Here is an 18,309-nt window from a genome sequence, read left to right as displayed (position 1 = left end):
CACTCGGGAAAGTGAAATGCTTTTCTCAGTGTCCTTAACTCTCCGTCTTGTCCTCTCCTCTGTCCACACAGACCAGTGGCCCTGAGGACAGTCTCCACCTCCACCTGACCACAGCCTTTGGGGCCATGATGGTAGGGGACAGCTTTGTGTCCTTCACAGCTCAGGGCTTCAAGACCTACAAGGACAAGACCTCCGTGTTTGTGGGCCACGCCGTGGTGCGTAACGGTATCTTTTCTATCTCAGGATTTCATACATCTTGTTATTCTCCACTTCCTCCGAATTTGGAATGACATCTGTGTAACAATAAAACAGTGAACCCTGTTACATAAGTGCACATCGTCTTTCGCTGTAACTGTCAACAGATAATTAGGGCTTTCGGCTGATGGAAAGACTCTGCCACGTGTGGGAGCTTTGTCTGTGATACTGCATGTTCGTGGCTTGAAATTCAGAGTGCGGCGAGATAGAGGGTGTTGATTTTACGTTTTATTTTGTTTCCTCTTCACCTATCTTGACTTTAAAGTTGATCGCATGAGTTCCGGATATTAACTCGTGAAGTCTTTTGTGCAACATGTGCATTCACCACATTTGAAAGCTGTTTTGGAAAATGTATAAATAGGGTTGATACTTGTGCTTTTCAAACCTACTTGCACTGAATATGCAGTGAAAATAAGTAGATATATTTTTAAAAATCACTTAATTGTCTTTTTACTCAAACAATTATGTGGTGGCACACTGACTGACTACCAAACACCCCGAACTACCTGACTGCGGTCTAAAGATACGATAAGGATATGATAAGAGGATTTCAATCTGGGTCTAATAATGAAAACAGCACACAATACTCATGTGTATTCCAGGAAGAAAAGACACACTTCTGACATCGGCACCTTTCACCCCCCCATGAATAAATAATACCGGCTGACGTTCATAGTTACACTGCAGTATAAATGGGTGTACACAGATTCAACTGAGCTCCATCAGTGCTCACAGATTGTACAACTGTTTTTATTACTGATTATAGTGTGATGATGACTGTGGGCAAAAAAATGAAATATACTAGTATTCATTTATTTTTCAGGACTATATTCAATTATTAACAATACGCCACAATTCAGACATGAAATACAGTGCTAAATATTTAGTTCTCTTACATTCCACCCAAGCCCTTAATGTTATCTTGCAGTTTAATTGTATGAACAACACGCATAAGTGCAGAGATCATCCAAAATAATACACAAGGTTATATAAATCAGGACTGCTAAGAATAAACCATTATAATTATCAAAGGCATAGAGGAATTTGTATTGGGAGTACTAATTACCAAATTACCTTTGGTTTTAGTAACAAAAAAAAACAATAAAAATACATTTAATTCCATGATAAATCATCCAAAACCTGTGTGTAAATCTTCTAAAGTAGCAGATACATTAGTGACTAGATGAAGTTTATAAAGAGGGCAGTTGCCTTCTGTTTGCAATTCAAATGTTTATCTTTGGAAAATTGTAAAAAAAGTGAATAAGACACCCAAAGTATTGTAAAGGTTTGGGCCAATGGATCAAAATCTTGAACAGAACAAAAAAAAAACAATCACATTTATGTAAAGTAGATTCCTTTTGAAGTTTCAAACACGCTGACATTGTGTGCGCTGGAAATCTCAAGTGAATAAACTTGAATACATTTTTGGAGTGCATTGCAGTACGGGGCCATGTGTTTGTGAATCTTTGGAAAATAAACTATCAACTTATTGACCAGGGTAGAAAAAAATAATACATGTAAAAAAAGCTGTGAAAACAACATAAGTATTATTTCCTGTAATATCCTGAAGTGCAAGTATCTGCCAAAAGCCATGGAAGAGCTCTTATAATTGCCGTCTGACAAAAAAAGATTAAATCTATGATGGGAACTGTACTGAAATTTTAATTACATTTTCCATGCTGTGCGTTTCACACATTGCTGCTTTCCCAATCTCCCTTCCTGGGAGTCTTTCCATGAAGAGCTCTGATTCCCTATCATTTGATTTAAGTATAATCTAAGAAAATTACTTTGTCTCTTGCAGAGCTGGAACATGTGCCTGTCACTGATGTCCTTTGGCATTCTCCTGCTCATGTAGAGTTCAGGGATGGGAGATATGATTAGGAACAGAAAGATACGTTGGCGAGTCCCACGAGTGTCTGTCGCTGTGTTTTAAATGACTTCCTGTTTCTCTCCAGGGGACTGTCGTCTTGCTGATGTTCATGGTCTACACACAGATGACCACCTCGGCGTGGACCACGGCTCACATCTGGTTCGGAATGACCGGAGCCTGCCTGTGGACCGGGAATTCGGTCCTGGGATGCCTCACCTCTCGGGAGTCAGAGAAGGAGGACTGAATCATCGCACAGACAACTTACTGAAAACTGTAAAGGCGAAGGCCAAACATGTGCGTTTATATAAACTTGAACCGAAACAGATCATGAAAAACAGGCATGGAGGAAAGATGGGATCGTCGGTTTATGGGAGATATGGACATCATCATTAAAGGGGGAAATTAAATAAGCATATGGTGAACATACAATGAAATAAGCATTAAATATTGTAAAAGCCTTATCAAATACCGCATATTAACAATGTCATTAACACAAACTGTTATTACATGTCTATTACTTTCTTCACCACCTTTTAAATTGGAGACCTCAAATCCCTGGTTATCTACTGAGTGCACGGCTAGATAAATCGAATAATCACTTTCAATATTAGAATAAAATACTTCCGATACGAAGTGCAAATGAAGGAGTAACATGTGGGCTGTATAAACACACGCAGAAGAAGGTAACTAAATTGATATTGAATGTAATTAATTTGGTTAGTTTCCTAAAACCTAGCAATTTCCTTACCTAAACCATTCGCTGTTTCCACTCTTCCCGGGTAAAATCACTTATTAATTTTCTGGGGCTTTACTGTAAAATGTCATGATGGTTTACTTTACAAAGTCGTTTTTTGAGAACAGAGCTCTACAACTTCGGAAACAAGAGGACTATTTGATTTGCATTCATCTAATGTAGGAAAGTTCTTTTAATTGTTACTAATTGGTTAGTGTATCTGTCTTCTGCACGACTACAGACTCTGCACAATGAGGGAAATGGGGGATGTAATTCGGTCACATTTGCATGCATGGATGTGATGAGTATAGATCACTTTAAGGTGCAGTTACCAGTCTGCATATATATCGAGCAGAGACGAACTGAAATCATTGAATGCTATATAGCAGTTTGGTTTGATAGAGCAGGACTTTAATTAAGATAATCTGGTTCACAAATCAAGTCACTCCATTCAAAGATTAGAGCACAATACAGGTGTAGGTGTATGAATTGTGCTTTATAACTGTTATGCCTTTCTTGTAAATATGTATATTGTTTTTAATTTTGTAGAGATGGTAAATGTACATTGATTACAATAAACCAATTTTTAAGAATGTATACTTTATTTTATAAGCAGTTGGACACTCAGTTGTATTGAACTTTGAAGTAGAATGCCCCCCAGAGGTCAAACAGGGTAATAATGTTAGTTATCTTAGGCTATAATGAATCAAATTACTGCACTGAAAGAAGTATACTTTATATAACTGCCCTGGAGTCTCCTCTCAACTCGTAAAAGCAAGCTGGGCCAATATACAACAAAGACAAATATCAAATCCATCCAGTATTTCTTTTCTGATTCCGCAATGAAATTGTTCTGCAGCAAAATAAAAGTTCTTCTCTAACTTTGCGAAGTATTTCACCTCCTTGTTCCACACTAACTTCATGATGAGTTATTGGATTAATTAAACCGCGAACCTATCAACCAAAACGTCATTATTTGAAGATCACAATTAAATTGGGAGAACTCAAAAAAACATTCTGTCTCTGTTGTGTGTGGAGGAGGCCATCACTGTGCTTTCATTATATCTGACAAAGGAAAAATGCGACCGAGACATAATTGCATTAGTCAGCAGTTCTTTCTCCCGTTACATTTCACCGGCACTTAGGCAAGCGCTGCCACATTTTTACAACTGATAATACAACACAGGAGCTTTAAAATTGAAAAGAACAATACGATGCCAGGCTTGCAGGAGCGGTGCTGTAATAGTGCAGTACAAATAGAGGCTAAAAGTGCTGCTCTTTAATTAAACTATTCTAATTAAAAACAGCCAAAGCCTTAATGAGGTCTCTAGATAAGAAGCCACTGGAAAGAACGCTTTGAGCCGACTTCATTGTAGTTAAAATGAAAGTTACAAAAACACAACTTTTTCTTAGTAATATACATCCATCTTCCCTGTGAAAGCCTGCCGTGAAACGCAATCCAGAGAATGAATACATTTCCTTTCATATCAAGTTCTCCTTTACCAATGCCATCCCAGAGACAGAAATCACGTACAAATGGAGATCAATCAGAATGCTAAAATTCATTTCTTGCCACTTTGTTTTACGGTAAAAAATAAAAAATAAAGCGAGAAAGAAAACAACAACAACAACAACAACAACAACGAATACTGACATGAAAGCTCAGCTGACGTGTGTGCCTCCCCTTCTGTGACACTGCAAAGGAGAGATGTTTAGAAAGCTGGAAGTATGCCACAGGATACAGCGACTGCACTGCTGCGCTGTCGTTCCCTTTCTAGGCATTGACTGGTACTTGAGGTCGTGAAAGGAGTCGGCTGACACAGTCTTGTAGTGGCACAGGGTAATTGAAAGTGCGATTGAACCATCAGTACTCTCACTATATCCCCCACCCTCCTATAGCCTCCCAGTCTTCGGCCCATCCATGCACCCCTCTGGCAGATTCAGGGCGATGTCCTCCAGGCTTGTCTTTTCCACCAGGATCTCCACAATGTCCTTGTCCACGGCCGTCAGCTCGGACTGCTGTTGCCTGGCCGCCTCCTGCAGGGCCCGTATTTTCTCGTCCAGACTCTGGCTCTCCACCCTGCGCCTCAGAGCCCCCAGCTGGGTCGCGGTTTCGTTTAAGATCCGGTCCAACTGCTCGTCTGCTTTGTTTTCTTCTGTTTACCACGAACAAAACAAACCCACAGAACAGGAATGAGCAAAACCCAGAGGGAATATCATAGGGATTTAGCAACTATTTAAAAGATATGTTGTACACAATTTCCATTCAACTCGAATTGAACCCATAGCTATAATTTATTTCCCTTCTTTATTTGATATGACTTTTTCCCCTACACTGAACAGTTTGGATTAGGTACACATGGTCCCACTTGGGTTGGGGGAATTCCTCACCTTAAAATGGCCTGTATGTTCAAGTTTCCTGTAGAAAAAGACTTATTTAAAAGAGCCTTTACCTATATCGTCAAGCAGCTCCGACAGTATCAGCGCATACTGCTCCAGGTAGCGCTTGGCCGTCTCAATGTTGTCTTTTGCATCCCCAGCTGTATCTGCTACCTGGTCAGATGGGGAAATATAGTTGTTAGGGTTTTAACAGAACCACCTGGATATAACACCATCCCCTCAAAAATAACATCATTTTTTTGCCAAAACCACAGAATAGCAAATCAAATCGCAGACAGAAGATTAAAATGTTGACATAGCCTTTGTATGATATCATAGCTCTCTTGGGTCAGTATATTAAATATGTGTATTCGAAATCTAAACCTGACATTTAGATTCACATCAGCCATATTTGTTGCAGATTCAATGCAAGTGAAATCAGAAATGCTCAGACAATCCAGCAGGTGGCTTTAAACCCGGTCACTTCACTGGGTGACAGGGCCCTTGCTCTGCTTTCTTAAACAGAGGACATTGTTGCATATTACTTATGGGCAGCACATCATATCTCTCCGCAGTATCTCCAGGCCTATTACTTGACAGGTCGTCTCAGCTGAGATCGGCTTCCCAATCAGCAGAGTGTGAAAATGTTTTTTAAAATAGCAAGCGCTGGAGTGACGGCGGCAATTTAGTGGCCATAATTACCTCCTCTATTTCGCCCATCTCTCTGCTCAGCTGCGCGGTTCTGCCCTCCTGGTCTGTGAGTTTGTGAAGGATGGCGTTAGCAGTGAAGTTCAAGTGCAGTGAGTCGCCACGGGCTTCCCTGGCCTGAGAGAGAACTCCCCTGGCGCCCTGAGGTCAGAAAACATTTCAACCTGAGTACAGATCAAAAGGGATGCTGGTGCAGACGTGAACAGGTATAGAGGCAGTACTCAGCTGACATACTGAATCCTGGCAACATCGCGGGAGGTTGTAGTTTGGTTATATTTTGGTGTTAACAAACATGTAGACAATGTAGAAGAAAAGTGTCATCAGTGTTGTCTGATTGTTGCATGGTAACATTGTATGCATGTTACAAAGGTCAAATGTTCGAGCTGGTATACATATCAAATGCAGTTCTATTATTTGGCAGACATATATACAGTATATCTTGTTAAAAATATACTTTTTAAAACTGAACATAAAATAAACTATTAATGAATTCTATGTTTTGAAATTTAGTTTGACAGGCTCTGCTTTTGACAACAGGATGGTTTGACAACAGCCCCTGGAGCCATGCATTTATTTTACCATGAAGTCATATTATTCAGTTTTCCCTTTTTTACAGTGTTATATCTGAAATGCGGAATTCTGGAACTGACTCGTTGCTTTGATTGTTGTGTAATAACATGCTATTCCCTTTTCCCCTGGAATCGCTTCCATTGTGGTTTTGCAAAACAAATCCACAAATCTATGCCTGTGGTTCCGCAAAGAATTCAAAATCACCTGCGGACCTTTTCGTATTTTGGTCTGTGTGTCGATGCCATCGTCGTAAAATATTTCTGAGGAAAAACAATTCTACACCATTCGGGAAACAGGGTGACAACTAAGGTCATTCATTAGGAAACAGAAAACAATGGAAACCCAATGAAGCCTGGAAGCCTCAGATAACCTCCTTTTTTGAGAGTTTGGTTTCGCAAACCTTCACAAATTTGATTATTTAACAAATCAACAATGCCACTTTATATTAATGTCTGCAAATTCCTAATGGATGGATGGATGGATACCACAGGAATAAAACCTGATTATCTCATCAATCACTTACATAAGAATATAAGAAAGTCGAGAGGAGTCCATTCACCCCATCGTGCTCGTTTGGTGTCCATTAATAACTAAGTGATCAAGGATCCTATCCAGTCTGTTTCTGAATGTTCCCAAATTGTCTCTTCAGCCACATCGCTGGGGAGTTTGTTCAGATTGTGACGCCTCTCTGTGTGAAGAAGTGTCTCCTGTTTTCTGTCTTGAATGCCTTGAAGCCTAATTTCCATTTGTGTCCCCGGGTGCGTGTGTCCCTGCTGATCTGGAAAAGCTCCTCTGGTTTGATGTGGTCGATGCCTTTCATGATTTTGAAGTCCCCACTTCCTGTCAGCTCTGATGTTGATCACATGTAGAAGCAGGAACCCCTAGTCTGTAACCCTGACACTCGCCCTACCCTTAACTCTTTTAGATTCATCAGCATCAGACCTCAGAGGAAGTGCACAAGATACTCTGCTGTTACGGTATTCATCCATTTGGAATTCGTGTCCAGTATTGTAAGTCACCCAGATAGCAATAAAATACATTGTTAAGAGCCGGTGAACACCTGACTAATTCCAAGATAGTCTTACCTTGGTGGCTCCGCTCGCCATGCTCTCAGCCTCCGTGGCCGTGGCGTTGGCCAGGGTAGAGTTGTCCAGTGCAGGTCTTATTATCTTCTCTCCCTGTTTTGTCTTTTTCTTTGAATCTGACAGAATCTTCTCCTTCACTATTTTTCCCTTCTTCACGGAGGCCTTGATTTGGGCAGTCTTGCGTGGCCACGTTTTCTTCATATCTGCAAAGCAAACACCCCCAGAGTACAGCAGCACATAGGACATATCGCTATGACATTATAATTAGGAATAAGTGGATGAATGCTGTGTAGCCACCCGTTACCGAATTTTACAATCAAGGGAGTCGTTTTTAAAGTTTCAATATTCAGTACCATAAAGGGAAATCCAGTATATTAAAATGCCTTTGCCTCCCCGGTTAATTAAACAAATGCAGTGCAGCTACTGCCTGCATGACATTACCTTCCAACTCTTTTACCAAAGCGCTGGCTTCAGCCTCCACTTCCTTCCCCTTCACAACCGAAGACTCGGCCGTGGATTTGGCTTCTCTGACTCGAGCTGCCCACTTTGTTTAGGACGAAAAGAAAGAAAGGAAACAGGCAATAATGGCACGGCTGTTGCCTAGACGCCTGTCTCTTTTTTCTGCAGAAATACACAGGAATGTTTTTGATGTCTGACAGGGACTGTAAATATCAAGAGTGAGAGCTCTGAAATTGGCAGATACATACAACTTTCTTTTCTTCTCATGTATGGAGGGCCATAGATGTTTAAATTGCCTTTCAATATTGAAGGGGTCTCCCTTTCTTCCACTCTCTCTCTCTCTCACAAATCACCAAACCATTAATTCAATTTAGATTTTGTCAGGGCACAGTTCAGATAAATTCACAGCTGTCACAAATGAAATGATGTTGTGCCACACATTGATGTACCTTTCAGTTTCATAGGACTGGTGTGATGTGAAGTGCCTGCTCATTAAGTAGATTTATCCTTAAATTGAACTGAAGGAGCTGAATGAATTTAACGGAGCTTGTTCTTTACCTGATCGTGTTGTTGGATGGTCTCCATATTCTTCTCTACCGATTCCACACGTGGCTGAATCCCCAGCAGTATTTTATCGATCAGTGCATCTTTGGACTCTATTAATTTATCCAATTCCATTGTTTTATTACTCACATCCTGTTAACAACAGACAAGTTAACATACAAATAAATACAATAAAGATATTTTGTGTTGAAAGCAAACATTGCTATATGTTGGGACACTTACTTCTAGTTGCAAATCAGTGATGGTGAAATTGGTCTCTGGTGTTATTTCTTGTTGGAAGGCCGTGAGATTGAGTAAGACTTGTGCCATCTCAGAATGGGTCTTTTGGACTGAAACGTAGGTTTTGTTGGCTTCTGTTAACATCTCATTCACTGAGAGTGTCAAATTGTCTTTGGCTTGATGCATTTCTAAGAACCTGAAAGAAAATGCAATCTGTGAGGGTGTTATTTCCACTTTACCAAAGACACACACTCGTATGTTTATGAATAGTTGATGTTTTTGAATTGTTACGGTATTACTTCAGTCTATACAAGCTTGGAGCAAATTCTGACACGACACTCAGCAGATATTCCAAAATCATTGGGAATAAATTCAAATGTAGCAGATTTGAAAGGGAGAAAAAATACAGATTAATTTATATATCTACAGAGAAACTACGGAAAACAACCTTATTCTGGAAGCAAATCAAACAATTTAACTATTTGCCTGTTCAAACATCAAATTAACTTTCCCTTAATATTTCAAACAACACAAAAATGAAACTTTCATAAACAAATACATTAAAAAGCAGGTCTTGTAATGTATATCATTTTGAGAATAGGTATTTAAGATTAAATACATAATCACTGGTGTAACTCTGAAGATCGGGCTCCCTAAGCTGTCGAGGACCAAAGCTTTGTTTAAATGGGAAGAGGATTCTCCTCTTTTACTCATAGAAAAACCTAATGCTCTCCATGTTCACTTCTGCGCTTCAAACATAACATGCCTGTTCAGAACCCCATTAAACTAAGATGTAAAGCAACTAGATGTAACCAGTTCCCTCTCAGCATCCTCTCATTATTAATGCTTCCCCTGCTCCTAGCACCAGGCATGGGGGTGCCTCAGGGAGGAGGGCGGGGGGTTAGAGATATAGTTGAATAACAGGGAACATATCTCCATAGCTTGAATCAAGACCCAGTTACTAAATATTTTGTTGTTGCTGAACATTTATTTTATATATATATATATAACTGAGCTGGTGCAGGGGTAATTGGCACCGTAGGCAAACTGCCATCAAGGCCTCCCCCCCCACACAGTATAGTTAGGGAAAAAACATTGAATGTGCTGCACAATTTAACATGGTAGTATGCAATTGTATTGAGTCACATATATATTAAATCAAGAATATTATTTTCACTTAATTCAGACTTAAATAACATTAATAGCAATCTTTACGAGTAGCTACTATCGACAGTATAGAGATTTTCCATAAACTGCTGTATTTGCAAGTTGTAACACAGTGATATTTTTGGAGTCCCCTAAATGATGGATAGCATAAGATAGCATAATATCAGTAATGTGGCTAACATGTAGAGAATCAGATTGAGAGGGTATAAATCTTTAGTGGTTACATGCCATTCAGAGTTATTAGTGCGTGAGCAACGACCCTTTGGCTCAGTCCATCCTTCGCCACGCAGGCTACAAAAGCAGAGCCTTTTGAAATGCATTCTTGCCGCCAGAGAATCCTGCTCTCAGGCCTTTATACTCACTGCTCTGCGAGAGACCTAATGTGCGTCTCCGTGGAATTGTTCTCTAGAAACGCGTGGAGCAGAGCATAGGTCTGGTTTGATGCCGTGAAAGCTTTCTGCGCTATTGATTCGATATAATCTCCCACTTCTTTGTGACTAAAAGTAGAAAGAAAAGAAGATGGATTTGTTAGTTCCCAGTGCAGTAAATTGGAACACATTTGTATTCAAAAACGGCATGTGCTTTTGTTATTTACCCAACTGCGAGGGTCCGGAATTCCTTCACCATCACTGTCCATTGGTTTGGGCCCGCTGGCGCTTCGAAAGGAATGACCTGAAAAATAAGCAAATGAGAAATCTATTCTGGGAACAGTGTTTTTTTATATAGTAATCTAAAGGGCCTGTTTATTAAATTCTGAGTCCAGTGCCGAGGTTCCCAACTCTGACTGATGTGGACCCCTGTGTCATTCACCTTAATTCATTATTCCCACATGGCAGATTCATTCATTTATAATATATGTACATTATATTTTTCACATGTTTATAATATGCTATCACCATTTTAAAATCGTCATTAAACCGAAAGGTATGTGTGTGTAAATGAAGCCTTACACTATTGCCAGGTGCCAAACAAACAGGTTCTACAGATCGTTTGTCCTGCTGCCGATTAGGCACATGCCTGATTAATGCCTCATGCCTGATTAAAGTGGAGAAGATTAAAAGGACATAAATACAGACTTGAATGCATGCATAACTGGAAACAAATCAAATAGATAATATAAATGAATACAACATGGTACAAGCCTCTATGAGTAGTTAATTGAGAAAGAAACCTAGTCAGCTAGGTTCTTCCAGACCCCTACAACTCTATGTCTAAAGACATACTGTGTATTTCTGTGTCTTTAGTGAACCTCAACCTCATTTCTACTTGTGGCCCCTGGTCGTTGTTGAATTATTGAATTAGTCCTCGGGGTTGTCTGTATCTATCCCAGTTAGAATCTGGAATCCCTCATAACTGTCTCTGTTCTTAAGAGGTTCAGTTCAGTTCAACATTTTTATTTTCCGGTAATATGATTTTGTATTACTGGTATGTTGGGATAAGCAAATGTATTTTGTCACCGGGGGGTGGGTGGGGGATCTGGATGGTCCTCAGAAAGGGTTGCATCTGCTGACTGGTCTGTGGGCCAAAAAAGTTTGAGAAATACTGCTTTAAGACAAAGTGTCCTTCAAGTTCCCCTTTCTGAACTCTCTCCGAAGGAGCAACATCTTGTTTGTGTGGCCAAAAAAGAGCAACATATGCTAAGTCTTACTAGTGCATTGCATCATTTTAACATACATTCCCTTCAACTGAAAATCTACACTTTTCAATTTAGACCTGAGCATTGTTTTTCAATAGCTAAATAACTAAATAACTAAAATGAGGCCAGGCTCCAATTCCAGTCAGTGAAATCATAAAAATCCAATGTGGGTTCAGGTGAGGCTAATGCAAGATTATATAGATCTACAATATGTTTAATAATAAAACATGCTTCATTGGGTTTGTTTGGAACCTTTAGCTGTTGAATAATCAAATGATTCAATGCATTTATTTTCTCCACTGTTCTCCTTAAAAATAAATTGAATCGACATATTTAATATGCATAATTTCTTTGCATTCTCTGAGATGTTCTGCTTGTTATAATGGGATTTCTGTTTTTTTGGCCTGAGGCACAGCTGGCTAAAGTCGAACAGGTATGAATATTATAAAAACTGTAGACCTGCTGAAAATATACACTTTGATTCCCATGAAACAAATTAAAATGGAATCACAAACTAGTTTAATACATAATTCCCGAGCTGAATACCAATAGGAAGTTTAGAATAGCTAATTAAATTAATTGCAAACTATAACGAGGATTTCATCATTCATTTTCGGTGTACGTGTCACATATATTGTAACGAGCACAATTGTGTGTTGTTGGACGCAGTGACCCAGGTGACAAACTAGTGTCCAAGAGTGGATAAACACAAGTGGAAAATGAAGATGATGCTTAGGGTAATGGCCATAGGTAGGAGGGAAGGGCATCTGCTTGCATCTGGGGGTTGTAGCATCCTCTGTTTTTAGTTCCATCCCCAGATGTCAAATCACCCCTTCTGTCCAGCTATTAATCAATGGATACTGATTGCTTTAATTAAGTAATTGTGAGAACACAACACACCGTGGCCTTGCAGCAACCGAGTCAGACCTCAGTCTTACAGGAATCTGAAAGCAATCCTGATCGTGCTTAGACTGTATCTGACGAGCGCCGCGCCTTCGTTATTCTTGTGTGCCGCGCAACAGCTCGTGTCTGTGCCGTACCATACTGGCCAGCGTCTGTGCGGCCTCCTGCAGCTGCCTCTGTGCCGAGCGAGTGGCGGAGGAGGTGTCGGCCAAGATCCTGCACACGCCGGCGCTCTCCTCCCGGCTGCAATTCAGCGTCAGAGTCGTGGTGCTGAGTCCTGCCTGCACCCTCCCCACCGATTCCTCCAGCTCCTTAAACTCCTTCACAAAGGCCTTCCTGGCATCTGGAATGACAACAACACATTGAAAACGGGGAACATCATTTTTCTTACCAAGTTCCATTTCCTTTGGAATGACTCTCCTGTTTTGTACAGCCCGTGCTCTGCCGTCTGCTGAGCGCATAGTCATTCATTAAAGAAGGTGATTACTGAGGGTGGGCAGCAGGGAGGGGCTTTTAGAAATAATAGAGATTTGGAGGAGAGGGTTCGCCTTTGTTATTATGCTGTGCACAGTTTGAGACCACCAGAGACGATGCTAAATGCCTTTCGATGTGTAGTGCATTGTGATTCTGTTCTGTGAGGTTTTGTTTCTAAAAAAGGGGGAAGCAATATGCAAATAGAAGTGCCCCAAGACATCGTTGAGCACTCTTCACAGTCAACACCGAAGAACATACAGCATATAGCATTTAAATATTAATTTAAAATATCCACGTGACCTATAACAAACATAACCTGTGACCAGCAGCCCCGCTGATTCAACTTTCTCTTGCTCCACCATTGTACGATGCAGCCTTGCAAGTGGTGGATAATTTGAAAGGGGAGGTAGGGTGCTTTAAAATGACAGATCATTTGTTATCTCCCTGCTCCTGGGTGTGCGAAACCCAGCACCGAAACTGCAGCACAGATGGGCGTTTGATTGGAGCCTGGAAGAGAAATGATACGCTTGCAAGCCTGTTTCTTATAAAGATGATTGAGGAGGTATTTGTAATCATAGGCACCACTTGTCAATGGGTCCCACCTTCCACAGATAAATGGTAAATGGCGGAGAAATATGAAATATTCTTAAGATTTGGACAGCTGGTTCAGCAGCCATATTCATTTCATTTTCACTGAGTGTGTCCTAAGTGTAAGGATGAAACCCTAATGCGTCACATTTGTCATACTGTCTTACTTTCTCTAAAACTAAAACGTATAATGCTTCATTCAGATCCAGCTTATTGTGCGTCTGTGGGACAGCTTTTGTACAGTGTAATGCGAAAGCTTCAAGCAGGTCTTCAAGGCCACTGATTTTTAGTGCGACACGTTCCTAAGATAACAGTTACTTGGAGCCGTTTATGTTGTGACGTTAATCTTCGTAAAACAACAAGCAATTGAACCGGTCCAAGATTGGCTACATTTCGCTAACTTGGTCACCAAGGACAGAAGGCCGAAGTGCATGTAATGGATGCTGTAATGCTGACAGGAAATGTATTGCAGATGGAGTATTTCAGAATTGCGCTGCCACAGTCCACTTCACTGCTGCTTGGAGTATGTGCCTGTACTCGGTACACCGTCACCTTATTCCGATAATAATTCAAAGTCTTTTCTTTGAACCTGCTGAACCTGTCTGAAGTTAGAAGCAACTTTTCCTCACATCAGTCTCCTCTGAATGGCAGCCACATTACTGATACACTACTGATTGAGTCGATCCACATAAACAGGGTGATAAATAGGGTGCCTAATCCAGATTCATGGGAAGCCTGGAGGGGGCAAGTGCATTGCCATCGGAGACGGACTGTGCTCTCCGTTTACACAAACACTGTATCAACACTTAATGTGAGAGGTAATCACTGTGAAGGTGAAGGTGCTGGTCTGTGATATCCTTCGTGCTATTCAGAGCAAGAGTGTTGTATGGAGTCATCATTGATCAGCCCAGGGTTCATCCACGATAGAGACACAATGCTTGATTGCAGAGCATTGGGCTGCAAGTCAGACTCCAGTGAGGGAGAAGAAGCCACGTGGCATATATTGCAGTCCGACAGTCCGCTGACGAGCAGTAAATCGTTAGAATCAATTAGAAAAACAACAGCGAGTTCGACTGACATCCATCCTGATTAACTCGAACGACAATTGCATTAACTTGTTTATTTTTTTCCTTTGTTTGTATTGTTCAACATTCTTCACTTATAATGTTGGCAGAAGCTGCCCCGGGCATTATTGTACCCATTTAAGATTCTTATTATCTATCCATTTGTCTCGCTATAGGTGTCTTTCACTGCAGGAATGACTGCATTGCTATTTCATGAATTTGTCTGATACAGGTGCTTCGAGTAGGGTGACGCACTTTGCCTTTATTCTTTAAATTGCAATGTTCAAGATGTGTCGAGGTGACTGGTCTGTCTTTATCTTATCTTTTCTATTCCTGTTTTCACCCGTTGGACCGACCTGTTCTTTTCCCATTCGGTCAAGCCTGTAGAACTTTCTAATGATCCTTTATACCCCAATTTTTCAGGTGTAGATTAATTATTTTGTAGTGATGTTGTCATCCGTGTATTTGTGTATTTGTAGTACATTGTTGTGTTCACTTTTGAAAAACGGGCCAAATTTCTGGGGTTCTGAAAGGGGAGAGATTGATACACAAGATGACACAGTGGCACTATGTGTATATCTGGGGAAACGGACCTGTCACACAGAGGGAGAATTGGCAGGTGAGTTCGTAATCCGAATGCAGCAGTTGCACGGCCAATGGATCCTGGCCGCCCGCCAAGAGCTTCTACCCTTTTGTTGGCATTGTACGATATGTACTTGTACATTTAAGATGACAGAGCTCTGAATGCCTCACACCGCGCAGTTTTGTATCATGTAGCACTTCATCAGTCTGATGTAGCTACTGAATATAAAAAAGGACAGCCGTTTTCATTACAACCGAGTTAATGAAACTCCTCAGAGGCAGCGTTTGACCGTTAATATATACATAAGTTAATCACTGCCCTCGAAGTGTGGGGCGTTCCCCGGCTGCATCTCTATCATCGGCCATATGGTGCAGTTACACGTTCTCCTTTTTGTTTTTGCAATGATTGTGAAGCATTACACGATTTACAGCTTGTTCTGACTTACATAATTATATTAAGAATGGCTATAAAAACGTAGCCTTGTTCCTGGCTTAATCTAGATTGAAGATGCTCCCTTTTGATCTTCGTCTGATGAGCACTGGCTCTAGAATTAGCTGTAATTAGTTTAAATTAGGCTGCGTAGCACTATTGTTTAATATGTTACAATGGATCACCAGGCCCTGATGGTCACAGTCCAACCCACCACATTTCTCCCCATTCTTTGCTGTTAAAAACATTATGAAAGGAAGTGAATGAACTCAGCGCTGTGGCGTCATGAGAGAGTGAGGAGACGATCACCTTGAATGGCAAGCAGGTCTTCCAGGGCGTTGGTCCAGGCGCCCTCTCCCTGGATGAGGTTGTTCTTGTAACCATGGCGGTTCCGGCAGTCGTAGCCCTGCAGCCGTTTCTCCAAGGCCTGCAGCCCTGCCTTCAGTTTGGCCGCCTGTGGACAGGATTGACAGCTGGGTTATTGCTGCTTCATTTTCTCACTCCTGCATTCCGGAGAGCAGTTTTTACCCATTAGTATAATTTATATTTTGTTCTATTACTATTCATTGTCATCTTTGTAAACTAATTTCTGATTTGGTCACTGGCTGGAGGGAGTGTCGAGTGTATCACTATTCACAGTGGTGTTATTGGACAATGATGTCAGTGTTTTTAATAACTGTTATATAAAGGATTATCGTCAACTTTGTGTAAATGAATGGATTGTGAGCAATGTACGTAGCATTCACAAGTCCTCTGCAGCAAGAACTGCCAATCATATGTCTTTTCAAGCTGCAAAGCCATTTTTTGTGGGCAACAACACTGGGCTCACATGTGCCAGTCTCTTGTTTTGCCAGTCAGGCCGTGTGTGCGGAAACAGAAATTAAACACAATGCTGACCTCATCCCTCACGAGGCTATAGCACACAGGGCACTCCTCACACTGGTGTGTGCGCCGGTTGTGGAAGAAATTGAGTTCACACTGGTCACACTTGTAGCCGACGAAGCCCTCCCGGCACACACAGGTGGCGTTGTCGTGGCACTGCATGGTGACGGAGCCCATGGGGTTGCAGTTACAAGCTAAAGGGGAAAGAGGTGCAAAAGAGGACAACAGGTCTTCGATTACTTCAGTGTCATGACCCGCTGAGAGAGACTTCTTCTGCTTGGGAGACAGGTCTGGCTCTATACTGACACTGATAGTTGCTATGGTTCACAGTGGTGTTTTTTCCATGCAGTTACCTTGAGCATATTTTCAGCAGCCCCTTTGATCAACGTGATCAACAAACCAGGCCTTTAAGGTTTTCCAACAACGGAAGCATATTCTGCCTATATTGAAAGCCTCTTTGATTCATGTATCAGAGGCACATTGTTGTGTGTTCAGTGTCCATTTCATATTAAATGCAAGAGTAATGCCATCCAATATCATCCTAAAAGCTTTGGCTCTACCATATACTCAACATGAAGTAAAATAATGGAAAATAAAAATCTCATTGGCTGTTCTACAAATTAGCTTGCACCTTTACTGAAGAATTAATGAGCTACTGTGGTTTATGGGACGCCAAATGTAAAACAACAACAACAACAACAACAACAACAATAAAATAACAACATTAATCTTTTATAAGATTTGACCTTCCTGTGAACACATTTTTGGACTTTCTCCTAATTGGAAAGGAGTGATAACTTACCCCTGCAGCCCCTGGGCGAAAAGTTAAAGAAGCCTTTCCGACAGGAGTCGCACCCTGTCCCCTCCACTCCCGGCCGACATGTACAGCGGCCTGTGATTGGGTGACAGGCTGGGGAGACGGCTCCAGTTGTGCTGCAGTTACACCTACACATGAACGACAGGAGAAATTAAATGCTCTTAATCTGAAACAGAATGTGGGCAAAAAGACCTGATCTCTAAACTACAGTGGACGCTACACGGCAGGGTAGTAGACAGAGAAAATGTAAGGGTTTGTCTACACATGGAGCACAAACAGGGTCACGCAACAAATACATGAAATTCCCTCATAGGAATTCCCTTCCTCGGGAGTGAGGAAAAAAAGACACAGTAGGGTGTGGGGTGGCAGAGTTGCTTCTCGTGTGTTTGTGAAGGGAGTGGGGAAACAGAAACTGGCATGGGTTCTGTGGGGGGTCACTGCACGTCAAGAAGGAAGAACAAGTGCTGTGAATGGTACTCCAAGACAAGCTCAAGCCAATCACAACTGCACAACCCACAAGGAACTGTGCTGGGACGGGGTGGCCTGCTACACCTACGCATACAAAACTAGGGTTTGGGAGGCATCGATTGAGGTTAACATTACTCCACCCGCCCCGGTCCAGATGCACTTTTTACTCCTGCAGCTTTAATTATTAATTTGAGACTGCTTCATTGTGTCCATGCCGGCCACATAAACATACATTTGGCAGAATAGCTCAGCGTAAGCACTCCGGGAGCGAGACTGATTGAGACATGCTTGGAAGAGTTCGGCTCACTCAATTCATCAGCTCTAACAACGATGTCACGGGCTGACAAATGAGGGAGATGCAGTCGGCCGAGGAGCAGATGAGTTAAGGTCAGTCTGTAAATCACAGGGAGCCTCACCTGCTGGTTGGTCCTCACGGCGAGGGAGGAGACTGAATGA

At 41.4% G+C, this 18,309-nt stretch overlaps 1 protein-coding gene across 1 annotated transcript in view; it reads right to left on the bottom strand.

Annotated features, from left to right (window-relative positions):
* Positions 1–1,053: 1,053 nt before the first annotated feature.
* The window catches only part of lamc3 (laminin, gamma 3), a 98,039-nt gene continuing 80,783 nt past the window's right edge, over positions 1,054–18,309 (bottom strand). Inside the window, exons 16-28 of the mRNA XM_066712763.1 lie at positions 17,371–17,513; positions 16,584–16,762; positions 15,996–16,140; positions 12,686–12,891; positions 10,605–10,681; positions 10,372–10,506; positions 8,846–9,038; positions 8,618–8,755; positions 8,042–8,144; positions 7,601–7,803; positions 5,940–6,086; positions 5,312–5,411; positions 1,054–5,014 (exon numbers count right to left, since the gene is read on the bottom strand). Of these exons, the coding sequence (XP_066568860.1) occupies positions 4,752–5,014; positions 5,312–5,411; positions 5,940–6,086; positions 7,601–7,803; positions 8,042–8,144; positions 8,618–8,755; positions 8,846–9,038; positions 10,372–10,506; positions 10,605–10,681; positions 12,686–12,891; positions 15,996–16,140; positions 16,584–16,762; positions 17,371–17,513 (2,032 nt within the window). The 3' untranslated portion in view covers positions 1,054–4,751. The remainder of the gene's footprint in view (positions 5,015–5,311; positions 5,412–5,939; positions 6,087–7,600; positions 7,804–8,041; positions 8,145–8,617; positions 8,756–8,845; positions 9,039–10,371; positions 10,507–10,604; positions 10,682–12,685; positions 12,892–15,995; positions 16,141–16,583; positions 16,763–17,370; positions 17,514–18,309) is intronic.

The sequence above is a fragment of the Amia ocellicauda genome, chromosome 9 (assembly GCF_036373705.1).
Source record: "Amia ocellicauda isolate fAmiCal2 chromosome 9, fAmiCal2.hap1, whole genome shotgun sequence".
Taxonomy (NCBI): Eukaryota; Metazoa; Chordata; class Actinopteri; order Amiiformes; family Amiidae; genus Amia; species Amia ocellicauda.
Note: the sequence above shows the minus strand (reverse complement) of the source record. Positions and strands in the feature narration are given on the sequence as shown.